The sequence below is a fragment of the Schistocerca gregaria genome, chromosome 1, assembly GCF_023897955.1.
Source record: "Schistocerca gregaria isolate iqSchGreg1 chromosome 1, iqSchGreg1.2, whole genome shotgun sequence".
NCBI lineage: Eukaryota > Metazoa > Arthropoda > Insecta > Orthoptera > Acrididae > Schistocerca > Schistocerca gregaria.
In genome coordinates, this window is record NC_064920.1 from 897,677,680 (window position 1) to 897,698,040 (window position 20,361).

Here is a 20,361-nt window from a genome sequence, read left to right on the forward strand (position 1 = left end):
TTGCTATTATGGCAGCAGTTGTTTGACAAATGATATGTTCTAATCAATGGCCACTAAATTCAATGAGTTCTAACAGTAGCAGAAAACTAGACTCAAGAGCAATTGAATGAATTAGAAATGAATAATGTAATCTTCTCACTACAGAAATTTATTTTCCCAGATAGCAATAAACACCTATGTATAGGAAAAATGGTTCTGACTTTCATGAGGAACTACTTATTAATTTCCTAGTTACAAGCTTTATTACTGAACTGTCAAAATACACAAAAGAACTTAATCAAAAGACTTGTGTTTTTCCATGGATATTGTTTCTCCACACACATCCGGAACTACTTTCCAGAATTCAGCTTCTCTAGGGTGTCATCAGTCTTGTAGCAGGGAAGCCCTGAACCCCCCCCCCCTCCCCCCCCCCCCAAAACCCCATTCAGCCATCCTGACAATCATGCAACTTGGGTCATGTGTAGTCACTTGGCCAGGATCGGATAGATTCAGAATACGTTGTTGTAGTCCTGGGACCATCGTGGTTATCATCTTCTCGGCATATATCATAGGTATCATTAGTTTTAACTTTTGTGACTCATTAGAGATCTAAATTCTTGGCCTTCAGTTTTAGTGCTGATCCAGTTTGTCTTTGGTTTAATTGTCATCAGCTCACCAACTTTGTACCTGGAGGCTTTCTTCTGATGTTGATTGAAGCTAGCACAGTTTTCTTCTTGCACCTTGCTGATCTATAGCTTAGCATCTTCCTTCAGTTTACTACATCTCTCTTCAAATAAACAAATATTTTGTGATGAGATCAGTCTGAGTATGCATCTTAAGTCCTATCAAAGATTCAAGTGGTGTTTTACCAATGTTTATGTTGAATTCATGGCACATTGAATTAATGGTACTACCTTGTACCATTCATACTAAGCTTAGCAATGAGTTTAGCCAAAGTAGAATTGATCCTTTCAACCTGTCCATTAGCTACAGAGAGTCCTGTCATTATTAAAATGTGTTCCATTCCTTCTCCAGTGCACTATTCCTTGAATTCTTGAGAAGTAAAACAAGTCCCATTATCAATAATTATTCGGACTGGATTCTTAAAACTAGTTTATTGTAATTCCATCTTATTAATTGCTTTGTTGATGTTGTAGTCAGTACAGGATATGGCGATGTAAACTTGGTAAATGCATCAATAATATTCAGAATGTGATTGTATCTTTTGTGCATTGATTGAAGTGGTCCAATATGATCCATGCAACTAGCATATAATGACTCACTTTCCTTGAATAAGGAATGAGGGAAATCTTCCTTCTTCCCTGATTTCGTACTCACTTTTAAACATCTTACACAAATGAAGATACTCTTTCCACCTTGTCAGTCAAATTGTTTTACTTCCTCACCAGTTTGCTTAACTGCATAGTAACCTTTCTGCTGCACAAGCTTGATGATTTCAAGTTGCACAATGCTTGGAACCACCAAATTCTCTCTTCCATCATAGAATTTGAGAATTCCATCTCTCATTAAAAAGTTTTCATAAGGCCTACCTTTGAGAATGCTCTTGATTGTTGGTAAACCATCATTCTTCTATTGACCTTCCTGAGTCTGACTATTAAACTATCTGTGAAACCAAACAGTACATTCACATGATGATTTATGCAATCTACATGTTTCATCCTAGAACAAGATCAGTCTTCAATGGTGTAGGAATACTGTTCCTAAACTAAAGCCCTTCTTATCCATACTTTTGGAATGTAGTGCAGGCCATTACAATTTTATAACGTGTTCTTAGTAAATGCACCTGGAATTTCCTTAAGGCATTAACAGCAGATAAAACTTCAAGCTGATAACTACTTTATTTTTCTTCTTCAGGTGTTTGGTGTTTCCACCCCCCCCCCCCCCCCACTCATATATGAGAGTGGATGGGACTTACCATCTTCTGAAGATTTTTGTAATGACATGTCTCCAAAACCTTCTTTGCTTGCATCCACGTGTAGTTCACTTTTGCATTTTTGAGTTTTAGTTTTTAAAACTACATCTGATAAAGGATATGTTTGAGCATCTTGAATGTTCACCTCTGCTCTCCTTCAAACAATATTCTCGGTCACTACTCAGGAAATTGCTCAGAGATTTGACAGCTGCAGAGTAATTTGAGATAAACTTCCTAAAGTAACCAGTTATACATAGGAAACTTCGTATTGCTGCAATAAATTTCAGTTCTGGGAAGTTTTGAGTGGCTATTGTCTTCTTAGAAGAACTGTTTAACACACCCAATAAAATCAACAGCTGCCTTTGATAACTGGCATTTTGCAAAATTAATTTCCAAGCCATATTTTGCCACAGTTTTTAGCATATTCAAATGACCTTGGTTCTATTATTCCTTGATCTAGCCACGTCTGGAATTGGCTGTTAATAATTTCTTTCTGCCCTGGTGACAATCTTCTGGGTCTTCTATATATCAGTTGTTGTTCTCTCACAATATTCTTTTCTCTGACATTGTTGGGCTGTAATTAGTCACCAAGTCATCCATGTGTTCCTTTGTGTCATCACTAACAGAGCTTTCAGTATCTGATTCTGGTTTGTCTTCTATGTGGATACACATAAGATGAGCTTGCCCTTCTGGCTTCCTAACAGTAACACTGTCCATGTTTATTAAAACTTCAATTTGATATAGAAAATTACCATTTCTAAATTCATAATGTCTTTAGGAATCACATAATATCTGCTTCAGTTTTCACATAATCAATCTCAACAATGCCTGTAAAGTACACTTGTATAGAGATGTAGTTTTTCCCAAATCCCATCAAGAATAAATTAGTATTTTGTAAACTTAAGAGCTTTCATAATCTCAAAGTGTTAATATTCATTTTAACAGTGTTCGCATTTATAGTAGCCTTTTGATTAGTGTATTTGGATGAGATAAGACCAAACTCATTGCAATTGAAGCAGCTCTTTCCCTTGCTCTTGTGGCTGCAATCACTTGACCTGTGACCACAATTAAAACACTCTTGGTTTCGATCCCAAGCTGTGCTTTTAGTATTTCTATTACTTCAGTCTTTAGCATCTTTCTTATCAGAGTTTAAATTTTTGTTGCTGTAATTTTTTTATTTCTTTTGGCAATGACTTCACAGCTCTTTCATAACATCTAATTTTTTCCCTTAACCTCTTTCACACTCCAGCACCATAAAGCAGAAGTTTGATGCCCGAGTCATCTTCTGTTCCATCAACCACATACCGAAACAGTAAGTCATTATCAATACCACCATGGCTGGCAATTTCATTCATTACAAGAAATATTCTTGAAGAGACTCTTCCCATTTCTTGTTTCATCAAGACAGCACTTGGTGGAACTCTGCAGCACTTATTTCCATGTCGAATTCTACCTGCAAACCTTTCTTCACCACAGCCCATAATATAAGGCCACTCTCACCCACTTAAAATCTTAGCCAAATCTTCAACTGATTTTTTTTTTCTTTTTTTGTGGAGACAGACACTTGCAGTTGACTCTACCCCATTAAAAATGATGTTTCTTTTGAGTCTGTGATCTACTTCTTACCTGAATTTCTGTCACTGCCATTAAATGGCTTTAGAGCACCCTCGACATCACAAAATGACAGAAAATTTGCACTGATCTTGCAAATGTGGCAAGAATTGTGTTTTGCTTTTATTGCCTGTTTCTACATCAGAATCTTTGTCTGTCTTCTTTTCGAGTAAATTCAAACTTTTATCACTAACCATCATGGGGATCCCAATCAGCCTCTTCACAGTCTGTGCCATTGTTAATTTTCCCGCAAGTTTGTCAATGTTCGATAAATAACAACAAATCTTGGTAGTCATTTCATTTTTCATCCCACGATCTATACACAATATATTGCAGATTGCTCCTAACTCTTCTTCTGCAAATGACGCTTCAATGAATGACTTCTTAGCTTCAAGTTCACCACCAGTGATTCAAAAATAAAACCAGAAAATTCTTATTTACTTTTCCATTTTCTTCTTTTCTTCAACGGCCATTTCTCCTTTTGTAATGTTTAAAATTTCTTCTTTCATCACACTGCTACTGCAAGTCACAGTTAAAATGAGAATCCTCATTGTAGATCAAAAATCGCCACATTTACATTTTGGCACATCATCATAGGCAAATTAGCATTCAGAAAAGTTCATTGTAAATGTTGCAGATTTGGCGATAAAACTGCATTGTCAGTTGATTCCGGGTGAGCCTAAAATTTGTATGAAATACAGTTCAAACTTTTCTAGTTACAAACTTTAGTTCTAGTCTATCAAAATAACTTAATCATCAAACCCGATATGCAGATAAGGTATAAGGACAGGCTGCTGAAAGTGGTCATGTACGCACCAAGTGTGCTTCCGTGTGTGAATGAATGTGTGTGCTTTCTTTTCTGAAGAAGGCTTTGGCTGTTAGCTAAATGTGAAATAGTCTTTTGTTGTGCCTGTCAGCGACTCAATGCGTCATCTCTATGGTGAGTAACAATTTATCGTTCTCTTCATATTATTGACATTCCATCCTGGAGTTTCCATTGCTTGGTAACTAATATAGACCATTATGCAACTTAGTGTAGTGCAATGTCATTTAGTCATGGACACATGTGGGAACAACTGTAATATAAGTAAACACATAGTGTAACATTATACAAAAAAACCGTGATTGTGCCAAATAAGAACAAAAGTTTCTGGTCAAAGACATTTGGCTCATTGGATATTGCCTTCTGTGTCCATGGTGACAGCTGATGGCATGCTGCGAGGCAGTAATGAAACAGACTATATAGTGTTTAGAAGTAAGATCAGGTGGCAGCAGTTTGTTTTTTACGTAACAACTTAGAAACATAACAAATAAATACTTTCGGTGTACTGTGTAATAAAGAGAAGGATGACGATAGTGAGTGGAAGAACTGATCTACAACAACATGCGTACAGTTTGAAAGTGCTGTACATAATCAGAACAGCACACAAACATTCCACAAATTCAGCTACGAGTGGCACATGGTACATATGCATATGTTATGTAATATGAATATTAAAATGTCTTCTTTACAATGAAAAATGATTATTAGACAGTAATTTTTTTTTTTGTAATAACTTTTCAGTTCTCATATTTTAATTTGCCCAAACTAGTTTATGTGTGTGACTTGGGAAAATACACTTCTCTAATAAGATTATAGTATTCAAATTCAGAGATTGTTGTCTTGCTGACAATGTCAGCTAACCATGAACTAGAAATCGCTGTTACATTGGAGAGAAAGCCATACTGTCACATGAAAATGGAGTAGACCAATGTACCATGGAAACGAGATGATGACAAATCTTGTAAGGCAGCTGTGACAGCCACCTGCAGTTTAGATTTCAGGCAAGGACTACACTGTCTCTCAGGATGTGTAAGCAATAAGCTTTTTACATGCTATCCTCTCAAGTGCACACTGCCAGAACTTCAATTAGGAGGGAACTGCTGCAGCCAGCATCACATGTGCAGTAAGTCAATCACTCATTAAATTTTAGACAAAAAATAGTACACACAGATACAATCCATAACCACCTCATCACTATTTAATACAGAATCCATCACCCCACAAATGTATTTCTCCTAAATATGTCTGCTTGTGTCTGTGTATGTGCGGATGGATATGTGTGTGTATGTGTGTGCGAGTGTACACCTGTCCTTTTTTTCCCCTAAGGGAAGTCTTTCCGCTCCCGGGATTGGAATGACTCCTTACCCTCTCCCTTAAAACCCACATCCTTTCGTCTTTCCCTCTCCTTCCTGAAGAAGCAACCATCGGTTGCGAAAGCTAGTAATTCTGTGTGTGTGTTTGTGTGTTTTGTTAATGTGCCTGTCTGCCGGCGCTTTCCCGCTTGGTAAGTCTTGGAATCTTTGTTTATATATATATATATAGACTTACCAAGCGGGAAAGCGCCGGCAGACAGGCACATGAACAAAACACACAAACACACACACAGAATTACGAGCTTTCGCAACTGGCAGTTGCTTCGTCAGGAAAGAGGGAAGGAGAGGGAAAAATGAAAGGATGTGGGTTTTAAGGGAGAGGGTAAGGAGTCATTCCAATCCCGGGAGCGGAAAGACTTCCCTTAGGGGAAAAAAAGGACAGGTGTACACTCGCACACACACATACATATCCATTCGCACACACACAGACACAAGCAGACATTATATATATATATATATATATATATATATATATATATATATATATATATATATATATATAATCTGCGATTAACATTAACACAACTAAACAAGTGACTGGACATAGTCGAAGCTTGGAAAGAAGCCATCTGGACTAAGATACTGAACATCTTCATCAATACCAATGGTGCAAAAACTACAAAACATGATGCACAAAACAAGGCACCATTTTGGAAGTTCGAGACATTCTCATGTGAAAGATATTTACAAACAAAAAGATTCACAGGTGTAGGCCAATGGGGTGCTACGATGTTACGGGGGTGCATTCACCTAGGCTGTCACGAGAAGTGTTGCATTAACAGCTGTGAACCATGTGAATATTACTACAGACCACCTTGCTTGATGCCTCCTCCATGGGTGATGGAATCTTTGAGCTAGATAACTGTTCTTGTAACAAGGCTGGCATCATATAGTAGTGGTTTAAGGAGGATGATACTGAATTCAAGATGTCTTGGCCACCTAATTCCTTTGTTCTGACCCCAACTGAACACATCTGGGATGTTTGAATGTTTTGAGGAGCACGCGTGTGTTTGTGTAGATAACCAAATCACCTTATCTTTATCCTATTAAATAATCAGGTACACTATTGAGATAATTGTACATCTTTGACTCATTACCATTTCCATGTATTGTGACAATATTTCCACTGCCAATCATCAAAGTGCTTCCGTATGCTTACAATATATCCTAGAGTAACTGCAGCAATGTGTCACCACTATCCTCATGCTGCAAGTAGTGCTAGAATAAACAGGTATATTTGTCTAACTCAGTTGCTTATGAGTGTATTTAAAAGCACTTTTATAGACCATATCATTTACAAATAAATTTTATTTATGTTTGTATTTTACCAGGGTAATGACATGATATCAGAACAAATTATATTCATTACCAAATGAAATCAATTTAGGCCACAATTTTTTTAAGTCCTTGTGATTGGCAGCAGACCTGTGATGCACTGAGAACTTTCCTTTAACATCACAAAATAAATCATCTTGGGAATCTTTAGATCAAAACTGGGTAAACGAAAGAACAAAATAATGGATGTTAATTGGCCAACTATGAAACAAATAAGAGAAGTACCTGAAATGTCTAAAAGAGCACTCATATTCACCACAGATGATTCCTAATTTGACTGACTCTTTGTATCTTGAAAAATTATGTTCTGCTGAAAGGTTCTTGGAAGTTATTGATATTTCAACAATAATGCAGTTGCACTGCTACAATAAATTGAATGCATGCAGTGTAATAGGTTTGAGAGACTATTTTGAAACAGAAAGGTATGATGGTCATATTTTGATGTAAGGAAACATTCTGAGATTTTTCTGTTACTTGCTTTGTTTATTGCACAATCAATAATACACAATTTAAATCAATATTTTCGAAAGGACTATGTGAAACAGTAAAAGAAATGTGGCATTTTGTGTCAGATATCTTTTCCAAATTTTAAGAATGTGATATGGTGAAAAAATTTGGGATTTTCAGCCACAGATTTTCTTAACATGCTAACAACAGTACATACCAAAGAGACGTAAAGTAATAGCATTAATGGAATGATTGGTGACATAAGAAAACAAATTATACTTCTATGCTCAAATCTTTAGACTGTTAACAGCAGATAAAATGTTTGGTGTGTGCGTTGCACATTCGTAACTACAAATTGCTTGTTTTTTTCTACATCCTACAAAAAAAAAAATTCATCCTCAGTGAGCAAAATCAACAAGTAACTAATAAAGATTTACGCCAGGTACTGGTTTTGAAGATATGCTCTGTCCAAAGACTTGTCCTTGACACAGCCTTATGCCCATTCTGGTTATTTAAGTCTTGTTGCCGTATACAATTCTACTAAATTATTTTTGTTTTGTGAAAAAAAACAACGGAAAATCCAGGGGGAAACAGTAACATTATAACACATTATAATAGGATATGCGACTAACATTACAGAGCTTTCTTCACTAAACAGTAACAAGTAGGCAAAAATGAAAAATACAAGCACAAATATTGTACACCACACAGTTTCACATCTTTTTGTTTTTAGAATTATCGTCCTCTTTAACAAACTGGTGTCTGTACTAAACTAACAATATGCGTGACTGTTTAATCTCAATCATTCTCGCCAGATAACATAAAATACGAACTTTTTATAAAACTGATTATCACATAAAATTAGTCATTTTCTCAGTTAGCAGTTTCACATGCATCAATCCAGTCGTTATAAACGTCTATGGGTTCTGATAAGCAATTTATCGATGTCTGAAAATCCTCGAGGCAAACACGACACGTTATTCGCGCCGTATTTCTTCCTTTGTCCCTGCAAATGACAAAAAAGCCTCGTTTTAAAATAAACCTTTTCTTTTAAGTTATTTCATTGTACGTGCCACATATTAGAGTTTATTATTCACAAGCCCGAGCGAGACTACGGAACAAAACCCATTACGGGGCACTGGTGGAACAATGTTTATTTCGGTGACGCAACATCAAAAAACTTTACCTTGATGAATTTCGTTTACCCAAGTACAAACATAATAAATAAATTCTAAAAACAAAAAGAAGACGTTTATGAAAAAGAATGCAGCTACATACATTTTAACGTCGCACGACTTTTCATGATTACAGAAAGGGCAATTAAATTGCAGATCCAAAGGTTCGATCGCCTTTCTCTTCGGCGGAGGTTTCCTCTTGCTTTTTCGTCGGCCCATGTTCCTTTAAATACAACAATGACAATTACAGCAGAATAATTTTTAATAGGTACGGGGACACTTTCCACGGTATCACTCCATTACTCTTCGCGGCAGAGTTTACTCACTCACTGTGTTGTATACAAACAGTCAGTTCCGATAATCGAACTAAATTGTGTATGTGGAGAGGTGAAGATATTCCATAATAATGACTGCATTGGATGGGCGACGCTTTACAGTAATAATTCAGATGTACGAATCTACCGAAAATATTAGTTATATCTTAGAAGCAATAAAATCTGAAAAATGTCTAAGAAAATAAAGATTATTGTTAAAATAAAGTGAAAAAGTTAATATATATAAAGTGTATTATGAATTCTAATTCTGATTTCGAAATTAAAAATTGCAATTGTTGTCCACAATATAAATATTTATTTGTAAGAAAATGATTCTTTCGTCACTGTACCTGTGTTAGCTATTTGATCTTTCGATAAATGTCAGTGACATGACATGTGTTGTCGCGTGGGCGTGTGGTGATTACGTGTTGGTGAATGGAACAACATTATGACAGAAATCTGTTAATGTATAGTAAGTACCGTGCCACTAATTAACCACTCAGAAAATCACTGTGTAATTTGGTGTCAATGCCATTGAAAAGGCAGTCTGTTGTTTGTTCCCGACGTTTTTGGATTATTATGAAATACATAAGCGGAACGGATATGTTATTGTGTTAAAAACTCGTATTTACATACAGCATACAGCATGAGACACTGTCGTCGTACTTGCGGCAGGCTTCTTGAAAAAAAGATGTTTGCATACTATTTAAAATATAATACTTTTGATTACTATATACTGGCATTCAAACAATTTTTTGATGTTAACTTTTGTGGAGCATTTGACATTAAAAGTTTTAATGTGACATTCCACAAAACAACGTCCTCTTCCAAAATGACGTGAGTTACAATATCCACCAAATATTTCTGTCTAATACAAGCCACAAGTTGCCTGTAGAGCACATAACAGTGTTCAGTAATAATTCACACTGATAATTGATTGGAATAAGTTTTTCCAGTAAGTACGTGTATCAATAATTGTGTGCAGTTGTGGTCGACAGGGAACAGCACATTCCAATGAATTCTGTGGTGAGTAAAGTTGGTGATTTCAGTGATGACAACCCATTTCCATAACAAGCAAACGCTTCAGCTAACGTTCCAATTATATATCATAAATTTCCAAAAAGTCAGTACCGGTATTAAAAACTACTGTTGCTATGCTCCTGATGACCATTAGAAATGTCAGACATTACAAAATGATTAACCGTATGTGTATTACAGCCATGTTTTGTTTTGCAGTGGCTCAAATTATTGACTTTTGCCTATTTAATGCTGTAGATTAAAACTATTTGCTAGACCAAAACCCAAACTCAGAACCTTTCCTTTGTCAGGTTACACTGTTACAGATGAGCTACTCAGGCACAACTGAGAACCAATTCTCACAACTTCGAAACTGCCAGTACCTCTTCCCTGCTTTCCAAAATCACAAAAGCTCTCCTCCATATTTTACTGGACTAACACTCATGAATGAAAGAATAATGTGAAGCTTCACAAACTAGGAAATGGATGAAATCTGTAGTATATTCTGTGTAAACCTTAGTAAGAATTGCCATGTCATCCTCATTTGATCCTTGAGATGCCATATACAGATGCACAGTTCAACACATATTTCTCCTGGCCATTGTCAAGTTATGGACTTTGTGCCACTACTGCTCAGCCAGTCAGCTCCTCAGTTGGTTTCACGAGGCTCAGCACCATGCTCCAGTCGTCCCACCATGGAAAAATCTGTGAAAGTGTCGGGAATTGAACCTGACTCTATGTGTGGTGTCATCAGTTTCAACATCAAACTGACCCATGAAAGACTGAGTGGAAGGTGTCTCTCTTCATCTTCTTGATGACCTTTCTGCCTTGGTGACATTGTTCCTGTAATAGCATCATGTCAGTTAAAAGAAAACACAACCCCGGCAGGTTTGTTTGTTGACAAGAGGTCTACAATATTTATTTTGTGTATCAGCTGTTACAGTAATTGTTTGAGGCAGTTGCCTGACAATGTATACAATTAAAATATGAGACATAATTGTTGGTCAATACTTACTATCACAAGGCAAAATATTTAGTACTTCCAATAGACATATAAAACAGTCCTCTCCGATAGATTATGAAACTGTTAGTTACTTCCTTCTGCTGCAGAAAGGGATAGGGTAGGGAGGATTGAAAAGGAAGGGCAGATCACTCAGATCCCAAGATGAGAGGAACCCACCTGTAGTGAAGATGAGGATAGACAGGACTCCTGGGAACAAATCAGCTGGGGAGTACCCAATTGTAGTGGAATTGAATCAGCCCATTAGTTATAGTAAATGTATGGTAACATGCAGAGAGAACGCTCATTGACACTGCAGAGCTTCAGAATGATTGGGCAGGTGAAAGCATGACAGGTAAATGGTTCTTTGGGAAAAAGAGCTAGCATAACATTTCACTCGCCAGTTTTCCTAGATAATATTAAACATGGATTTAATAAGTCTAAAATAGGACATTACAAGTCCCAAGAAGTATTTAAGAGAGAAATTTGGACACAAGACTCTTGGGTCTAAAGGTTTGGAATTTGAACGAAATGCATTATGCCACATTTGCGTAAGTAATGCATGATCCTATTTTGTTGTCTGTGATAATTTTTTGAGAAGTCATGTAATGCAGAGCTATTAATGCTCTATCAACCTGGAAGAAAAGAAAACCTGAGATCTTTAGGTGACATTAGTCACAGGCATCAGCATTCTATCCCATTTCTTGCCCCTGCTGAGGTGAAAATATTTGTAAATCAACTGTAAAAAGACTATTTCTACTTAGCAGATCATAGACCCACTAGATACTGACTGTATTACATAAAAAAACACATTTTCTCCCTGTCGAGAGCACGATACTTCTCTTTATTTTAGACACAATCACAGGATGTGGTGCTAATGATTACTGGTTTTGACTATGTTTGAACATCCTCAGAATATATATGTCATTGGTGGCACAGGCCAAAGAAAGCATTTGTAACACGTCATTGACACTTTGTCCACTATATGCTGCCTACGATGTATTGAGTCTCCAAATGGCCATTGTATGGTTGAAACCCCTTACCTTGCCCTTACTGCAGATGGTTGTCACGGCAGCAGGCATTACGAGATCTGACAATATCTTGTTCACATGATACACTGGGCTACTCCATTTCAAAGTCACAGTATGACCTTCTCTGCAATATAGAAGCTATTCATAATTCAGTTGCTCATGAGTCTAGTTTTCTGCTACTATTGAGAAGAACTTATCAAATTTAGTGGCCATTGATTTGAGTATATGATCTGTGAAGTAACTGCTGCCATCTGGGAGCTGAACATCATTTGCTGTACGGTGTTAATTTGTGATAAAATTCTCTCAAGCTTCCAGCTGCATCAGATGGTTTAAAAGTCTATGAACTAACGGCTGAATACTCCTTGGGCATTGTCAAGTGGTGACTGCCTGCTATAGTCCTTATGCAGCCACACTTACTTCTGTGACATCACTGGTGATCATTCCAGTGTCATATAAGGTAATGTTTTGGTTGCATGCCTGCTTCAATCTCCCAATGGCAGGATCCCAAACCGTGCGTAGCTGCAGGGCCACCATTTTTGTTGAGGGTGTTGTCACAAATTTTTATTAGGACCAAAATGGAATTACAGATTTGCTGAAAGTGGGAAATGATAGAAATTGATAGGGAAAGTTGAAAATTTGTACCAGATCAGGATTTGAACCTGCGTCTCCTGCTTACTAGGCAGATGCTATGATCACTGAGTTAGCCAGACTCAGTGGCCATTGCAACTGCATGGACTCCCCTAGCACGACTCCCGTCAGACTCAAATTCTCAACTTTTTTTTTGAGTGGTCAGTCTTCTGACTAGTTTGATGCAACCTGCCTCGAATTCCTCTCCTGTGCCAGAATAGCACACACAACCTTTGTCAGTTATTTGCCGGACGTATTCCAACCTTTGTACCCTCTAGTATCATGGATGTTATTCTCTGATGTCTTAACACATGTCCTATCACCATTTCCCTTCTCCTTGACAGTGTTTTTCTCATGTCCCTTTCCTCTCCAATTCTGTGCAGAACCTCCTCATTCTTACCTCATCAGTCCATCTAAATTCAACATTTGCCTACAGCACCACATGCATCAAATGCTTCAAATCTCTTCTGTTAAGATTTTCCACTACCATCCAATGCTGTGCTCTGAGTGTACATTCTCAGAAATTTCTTCCTCAAATTAAGGCCTATGTTTGATACTAGTAGACTTCTCTTGGCCAGAAATTCCCTTTTTGCCAGTGCTAGTTTGCTTATTATATCGCCCTTGCTCCATCCGTCATTGGTTATTTTGCTGCCTAACTAGAATTCTGTAACTTCATATAATTCATGACCATCAGTCCTGATGTTAAGTTTCTCACTGTTCTTATTTCTGCTGCTTCTCCTTAGTGTTGTCTTTCTTCAATTTACTGTTTTGTCCCCAGTAGATTGTTCGTTCCCATTCAGGAGATCATGTAGCTCTTCTTCACCTTAACTGGGGATAGCAATGTCACCAGTGAATTGTATCATTGATATCCTTTCACCCTGAATTTTAATTCCATTCTTGAACCTTCCTTTTATTTCCATCATTGCTTCTTCAACGTTTAGATTGACAGTAGAGACGAAAGACTACACCCCTGTCTTACGCCCTTTTTAATACGAGCACTTCATTCTTGGTCTTCTACTCTTATTATTCCCTCCAGGCTCATGTACATGTTTCTTTGTTACCCATCTCTCCCTGCAGCTTACCCCTATTTTCCTCGGAATTTTAAACATCTTGCACTATTTGACATTGCCAAATGCTTTTTGTAGGATGACAAATCCTGTGAACATGTCTTGATTTTCCTTTTGTCTTGCTTCCATTATCAACTGCAACATCAGAATTGGCTCTCTGGTGTCTTTACCTTTCCAAAAGCCAGACTGATCTTTTCTTCCATTCATCTGTGTACTATTCATGTTAGCAACTTGAACGCATGCATGTTAAGCTGATCACTCAATGATTCCTGTACTTGTTAGTTCTTAACAGTCTTTGGAATTGTGTAGATGATTTTCCATAAGTCAGATGGTATTTTGCCTGTCCCATACATTCTACAAACCAATGTGAAAAGTCGTTTTGTGGCCACTCCCCCCCCCCCCCCCCCAAATGTTTTTGTGATTCTGAAAGAATGCTATCAATCCCTTCTGCCTTCTTCAATCGTAGGTCTTCCAAAACTTTCAGATTCTAATACTGGATCCCCTATCTTGTCTCGGTCGACTCCTATTTTTTCTTCTGTCACATCATCAGACAAGTCCCTCCCCTAATAGAAGCGTTCAATGTCCTCTTTCCAATTATCCGCTCTCTTCTCTGCAGTTAATATTGGAATTCCTATTGTACTCTTAGTGTAACCACTCTTGCTTTTAATTTCACCGAAGATTGTTTTGACTTTCCTGTATGCTGAGTCAGTCCTTCCAACAATCATTTTTTTTTAATTTCACCACATTTTTCATGCAGCCATTTCGTCTTAGCTTCATTGCTCCTCCTACTGATATCATTCTCTGTGACTTATATTTCTGTATTCCTGAATTTCCCTGAACATTTTTGTCCTTTTTTTCTTTTATCGATCAACTGAAGTTTTTCTTCTGTTAGCTGTGGTTTATTTGCAGTTACCTTCTTTGTACATATGTTTTTTCTTTCCAACTCCTGTGATTGCCATTTTTAGAGATGCCATTCTCTTCAACTGTACAGCATACTGAGCTTTTCCTTATTGTTGTATCTATAGCCTTAGAGAACTTCAAGCATATATTGTCATTCCTTAGTGTTTCAATATCCCACGTCTTTGTGTGTTGATTCTTCCTGATTAATCTCTTAAACTCCAGCCTAGTCTTCGTTGCTACTGCATTGTGATATGATTGTGTATCTACCGCTGGGTATGCCGTACAATCCAGTATTTGATTTCGGAATTTCTGCCTGACCATTATGTAGTCTAACTGAAATCTTCCCATGTCTCCTGGCCTTTTCTGAGTACACCTCTTTGTCTTGTGATTCTTGAACAGAGTATTCACTATTACTAACTGAAATTTATTGTCCTTTTATTGGTTATTCAATCTTTTTCTTGGCAGTCCCTTTCTGGAGATCCAAATGTGGGTCTGTTCTGGAATCTTTTGCCAATGGAGAGATCATCGTAACACTTCCTCAATTACAGGCCACATATCCTGTGGATACACATTATGTGTCTTTAATGCTATGGTTTTCATTGTCTTCTGCATCGTCATTCTGTTGATCATTATGATTCTTACACCTTTAGAGACGGTTTCCCCCCTCAAGGTCAAGAGAGTGCCATGAACCTCTGTCCACACCTCTGCCCTCTTTGACAAGGCTGTTGGCAGAATGAGGGTGGCTTCTTATGCCAGAAGTCTTCGGCCACCAATGCTGATTACTATTCAAAATTTGAGAGGTGGTTGGATTCGAATCTGCGACCAAAGACGTTTTGCTTACTAAACAAGGACACTACCTCTAGACCACTTGTGCAAATTATGCGCACATTATCCTACTATTGCCCATTATCCTCATTACTTGCAGCATTATGCCACTTCCTGTAAGAGTTTGAGCCTGATGTGAATCTGTAGAGAAGATATCGTGACTGGAATAGGAAAACAGGAAAATAGCAATGGTACACCAAGTACTCTCCCACCATACACAAGAAAGAGAGCGAGCTAATGTTGCATTGTCATCCAAGTCTGAGCATCTGTCAAGTAAACAGGAGAACTTCTCCCATTGATTCAATCAAAGCAGTAATTTCTTTGTGTGTGCTGGATCAAAATGATAAACAAATAAAAGCTAACACACACACACACACACACACACACACACACACACACACACACACACACACACAAAATTTTATATTTATCATTTCTTTTATGATTCTACCCCAGAAACTACCAGTCTGTGTAATAACAGATGCCAGTTTTCTGGAGGAAGCCCTGATATTACTGGTTTCTTGGGTTATCTCTTGTGTTCTACACAGTGCTGTTCAGTAGTATGCACGGTCTGTCCTACATAAAACTGTCTACACCCACATGGTATATAATATACTCATTGCATACTGAGCCATTCACATGCAGCTGATAGTTGGCCACCTTGCCTGCAGTTGCAGTGAACACTGTATTGATGGCTCAGTGGTCAGAGCATCTGTCACAAATATTTCACAGTTGAGAATATGATTGCTGCTACCTTCTGTGTGAGCTCGATTATCTGTAATTTTTACATTTGCGGCCTTTTCATGAGATATAATATGCAGGATGAAGCAATATATCACTTGACCCAGTTGAAGAAAAATAAGTAAACAAAAAATTTGCCACATCTCTCTGCTGTAATCTCATCAAAATGTTTGAAATCAATTGAAAAATAGCACAAACACAAGACTAAAAAGCAGAAAATAACTATATAAATAAAAACTCTTTAATGTAACACTTCCTGAAAATGGAATAAAAAGTATTAACTAGTCTCTCCTAGCCACATACAGATTAGTAACAGCATACAAGTAGTCCTGAAAATTTTGTGACATGTACTGCCACTTGTGGGAAGTATTTTTTCTCAGAACAGTTCATATCATTTGAAGCAATAAACTTTTTAGGGACGTAGGTGAACTATTCGTACGTCAGTTCCTATTGCATGCATCACATATTTTTCATTTAAAATTTTGCAAGTATTTTCACAACTATTAAAAATTCACAAGCACCAATTTTCAGGACTATCTGTATGGTATCAGGAATCTGTATGTGGCTAGGAGAAACTATTTGATACATTTTAGTCCATTTTTAAAATGTATGATATGAAAAAGGTTTTTCACTTAAGTAATTATATTTAATTAAATTTATTTTAGTTCTGTCTACATCTAAATATGTACTCTGCAAACCAATGTGAGGAGGGTGCATCCTATTTTACCAGTTATTAGGGTTTCTCCCTGTTCCATTCATGTATGAAGTGTGGGAAAAGTTATTGTTTGTATATCTCTGTGTGTGCAGCAATTATTCTAATCTTATCCTCACAATCCCCATGTGAGCAATATGTAGGTGGTTGTAGTATATCCCCAGAATAATCATTTAAAGCCAGTTCTTGAAACTTTGTTAATACACTTTTTTGGGATAGTTTATGCCTATTTTCAAGAGTCTTATAGTTCAGTTCCTTCACTATCTCCATGACACTCTCCCATGGGTTAAACAAACCTGTGGCCATTCGCTGTATCATTTAGTATTCCCTGTTAGTCCTATGTGGTATGGGTCCCACACACTTGAGCAACATTTAATAGGATGGTTTGGATGAGTGGTTTGTAAGCAGTCTCCTTTGTAGACTGATTGCATGTCCTCAGTATTCTGCCAGTTAACCAAAATTTGCTACCTACTTTATCCATGAAGGAGTCTATGTGATCAATTTATTTCATATACGTACAATGTGTTACACCGAGGTTGATTTCAACTGTGAGTCATTGATAGTATGGTCATATGATACTACATTTTTTGTTTTCTGAAGTGCACAGTTTTACATTTCTGAACATTTAAAGCAAATTGGCAATCTTTGCACCACTTCGAAATCTTATCAAGATATGATTGAATATTTATGCAGCTTCTTTTCAACAGTACTTCATTATAGATAACTGCATCATCTGCAAAACATCAGAGGTTTCTGTTAATATTTTATGCAAGGTCATTAATATACAACATGAACAGCAAGGGTCCCAACACACTTCCCTGTGGCACACCTGAAGTTACTTCTACCTCTGATGATGGCCCTCAACCTAAGATAACATGCCGTGTCCTCCCTACCAAAAAGTCCTCAATCCAGTCATAAATTTCACTTGATATCCCCATATGATCATTCTTTTGACAAGCGTAAGTGCGGTATTGAGTCAAAAGCTTTTCAGAAATCAAGAAATACTGCATCTACCTGGTTGCCTTATCCAAAACTTCCAGTATGTCATAAGAGAAAAGTGCAAATTGGGTTCCACATGATTGATGTTTTCGAAATCCATGCTTGTTGGCATTGAGAAAGTCATTCTGTTCAAGATACCTCATTACATTTGAGTTCAGAATATGTACAAAAATTCTACAACAAATTGATGTCAAGGGTGTCAGAGAGTAGTTTTGTGGATCACTTCTACTACCCTTCTTATAGACGGAAATGACCTGTGTCTTTTTCCAATAACTGTGCTGGGTTCTTTATTTGAGGTATTTATGGTAGATTATGGTTGGAAGAGGGCCTGACTCAGCCACAAATTCAGTATAGAATCCGACAAGTATTCCATCCGGGCCCTGAGCTTTATTTAATTTTAATGATTTCAGCTGTTTCTCAACTCCACTGACACTAACACATATTTCATTCATCCATCCATCCACGTGACTACTCTGCAATTCACATTTAAGTGCTTGGCAGAGGGTTCATCAAACCACAATCATACTATCTCTCTACCATTCCACTCCCTAACAGCGCGCGGGAGAAACGAACACCTAAACCTTTCTGTTCGAGCTCTGATTTCTCTTATTTTATTTTGATGATCATTCCTACCTATGTAGGTTGGGCTCAACAAAATATTTTCGCATTCGGAAGAGAAAGTTGGTGACGGAAATTTCATAAAAAGATCTCGCCGCGACGAAAAACGTCTATGCTGTAATGACTTCCATCCCAATTCGCGTATCATATCTGCCACTCTCTCTCCCCTATCACGTGATAATACAAAACAAGCTGCCCTTTTTTGCACCCTTTCGATGTCCTCCGTCAATCCCACCTGGTAAGGATCCCACACCGCGCAGCAATATTCTAACAGAGGACAAACGAGTGCAGTGTAAGCTGTCCCTTTAGTGGACTTGTTGCATCTTCTAAGTGTCCTGCCAATGAAACGCAACCTTTGGCTCGCCTTCCCTACAATATTATCTATGTGGTCTTTCCAACTGAAGTTGTTCGTAATTTTAACACCCAGGTACTTAGTTGAATTGACAGCCTTGCGAATTGTACTATTTATCGAGTAATAGAATTCCAACGGAATTCGTTTGGAACTCATGTGGATCACCTCGCACTTTTTGTTATTTAGCGTCAACTGCCACCTGCCACACCATACAGCAATCTTTTCTAAATCGCTTTGCAACTGATACTGGTCTTCCGATGACCTAACTAGACGGTAAATTACAGCACCATCTACGAACAACCTAAGAGAATTGCTCAGATTGTCACCCAGGTCATTTATATAGATCAGGAACAGCAGAGGTCACTGGACGCTTCCCTGGGGAACACCTGATATCACTTCAATTTTACTCGATGATTTGCCGTCTATTACTACAAATTGCAACCTTCCTGACAGGAAATCACGAATCCAGTCGCACAACTGAGACGATACAACATAGGCCCGCACCTGATTAGAAGTCGCTTGTGAGGAACGGTGTCAAAAGCTTTCTGGAGATCTAGAAATACGGAATCAACTTGAGGTCCCCTGTTGATAGCGGCCATTACTTCGTGCAAATAAAGAGCTAGCTGCGTTGCACAAGAGCGATGTTTTCTGAAAGAATGCTGATTACGTATCAATAGATCGTTCCCTTTGAGGTGATTCATAATGTTTAAATACAGTATATGCTCCAAAACCCTACTGCAAACCAACGTCAATGATATAGGTCTGTAGTTAGCTGGATTACTCCTACTACCCTTCTTTTCAGAGGTACAAGGATTAAATTGGGGTGATTCTTCTGGGTTTTGCTTTGTAAAGGAACATTTGAGAATCGAGTTGAGAATTTCAGCTTTTGCTTTGCTAACCTTAATTTCAGCTCCTGTCTCATTTGCTAAGGACAGAACACTAACTTTGGTGTCACTAACAGACTGTATGTACAACCAGAAGTTCTTTTGGTTCTGTGAAATATCACTTAACAATATTCTGCTACAGTAGTCATTGAAGGCATCACTCATTGTTCTCATGAGTGCCAAACGTGTTTCATTCAGCGTCTGTCTGTCTATAGCCTTCACTTTGTTTTACACCTGTAATGCAGTAATCTCTTGTTTCCTGAGATGTTTCTTTATAGTGACTGTATACCAGGAGTGTCCCTCTTGTTATGAACTGTTCTACTGGGTACATATCTATCCAGTGCATGGTCAACTATTCTTTTAAACTTGAGGAGTATGTACTCCTGACCTGTACTGAAAGTTTCAAGTTCCTCATTGAGATATGACACTACTGATATTTTATCTAGGTTACTGAACATATATATCATTCTGCTTGTTTTAATTGTCATTTGTACTTTGGTTATCATTGTTTCCACAGCCGCATTGTGATCACTGATACCAGTTTCAATGTGGACACCCTCAAAGAGCTTAGGTCTGTTCGTTGCCATTAGATCCAATA

At 37.6% G+C, this 20,361-nt stretch overlaps 2 protein-coding genes across 2 annotated transcripts in view; one reads left to right on the forward strand and one right to left on the reverse strand.

The window, feature by feature from the left end:
* Positions 1-7,516: 7,516 nt before the first annotated feature.
* LOC126274348 (transcription elongation factor 1 homolog) lies at positions 7,517-9,041 on the reverse strand. Its single transcript, XM_049977105.1, has 2 exons — positions 8,780-9,041; positions 7,517-8,507 (listed from the first exon to the last, which is right to left on the reverse strand). The coding sequence occupies exons 1-2, from the start codon at positions 8,893-8,895 to the stop codon at positions 8,375-8,377; spliced, it is 249 nt and encodes an 82-aa protein (XP_049833062.1). The 5' UTR covers positions 8,896-9,041; the 3' UTR covers positions 7,517-8,374.
* A 160-nt stretch (positions 9,042-9,201) lies between these two features.
* The window catches only part of LOC126274306 (solute carrier family 12 member 8), a 167,968-nt gene continuing 156,808 nt past the window's right edge, over positions 9,202-20,361 (forward strand). Inside the window, exon 1 of the mRNA XM_049977103.1 lies at positions 9,202-9,462. The gene's annotated coding sequence lies outside the window, so the exon portion shown is untranslated. The remainder of the gene's footprint in view (positions 9,463-20,361) is intronic.

Bases quoted from the DNA above. Each gene is read 5' to 3' on its own strand.
- LOC126274348 (XM_049977105.1), bottom strand. From the start codon at position 8,895: ATGGGCCGACGAAAAAGCAAGAGGAAACCTCCGCCGAAGAGAAAGGCG. The intron at 8,508-8,779 runs GTATGTAGCTGC...TGTCATTTGCAG, and splicing joins AAGTCGTGCGACGTTAAAAT to GGACAAAGGAAGAAATACGG.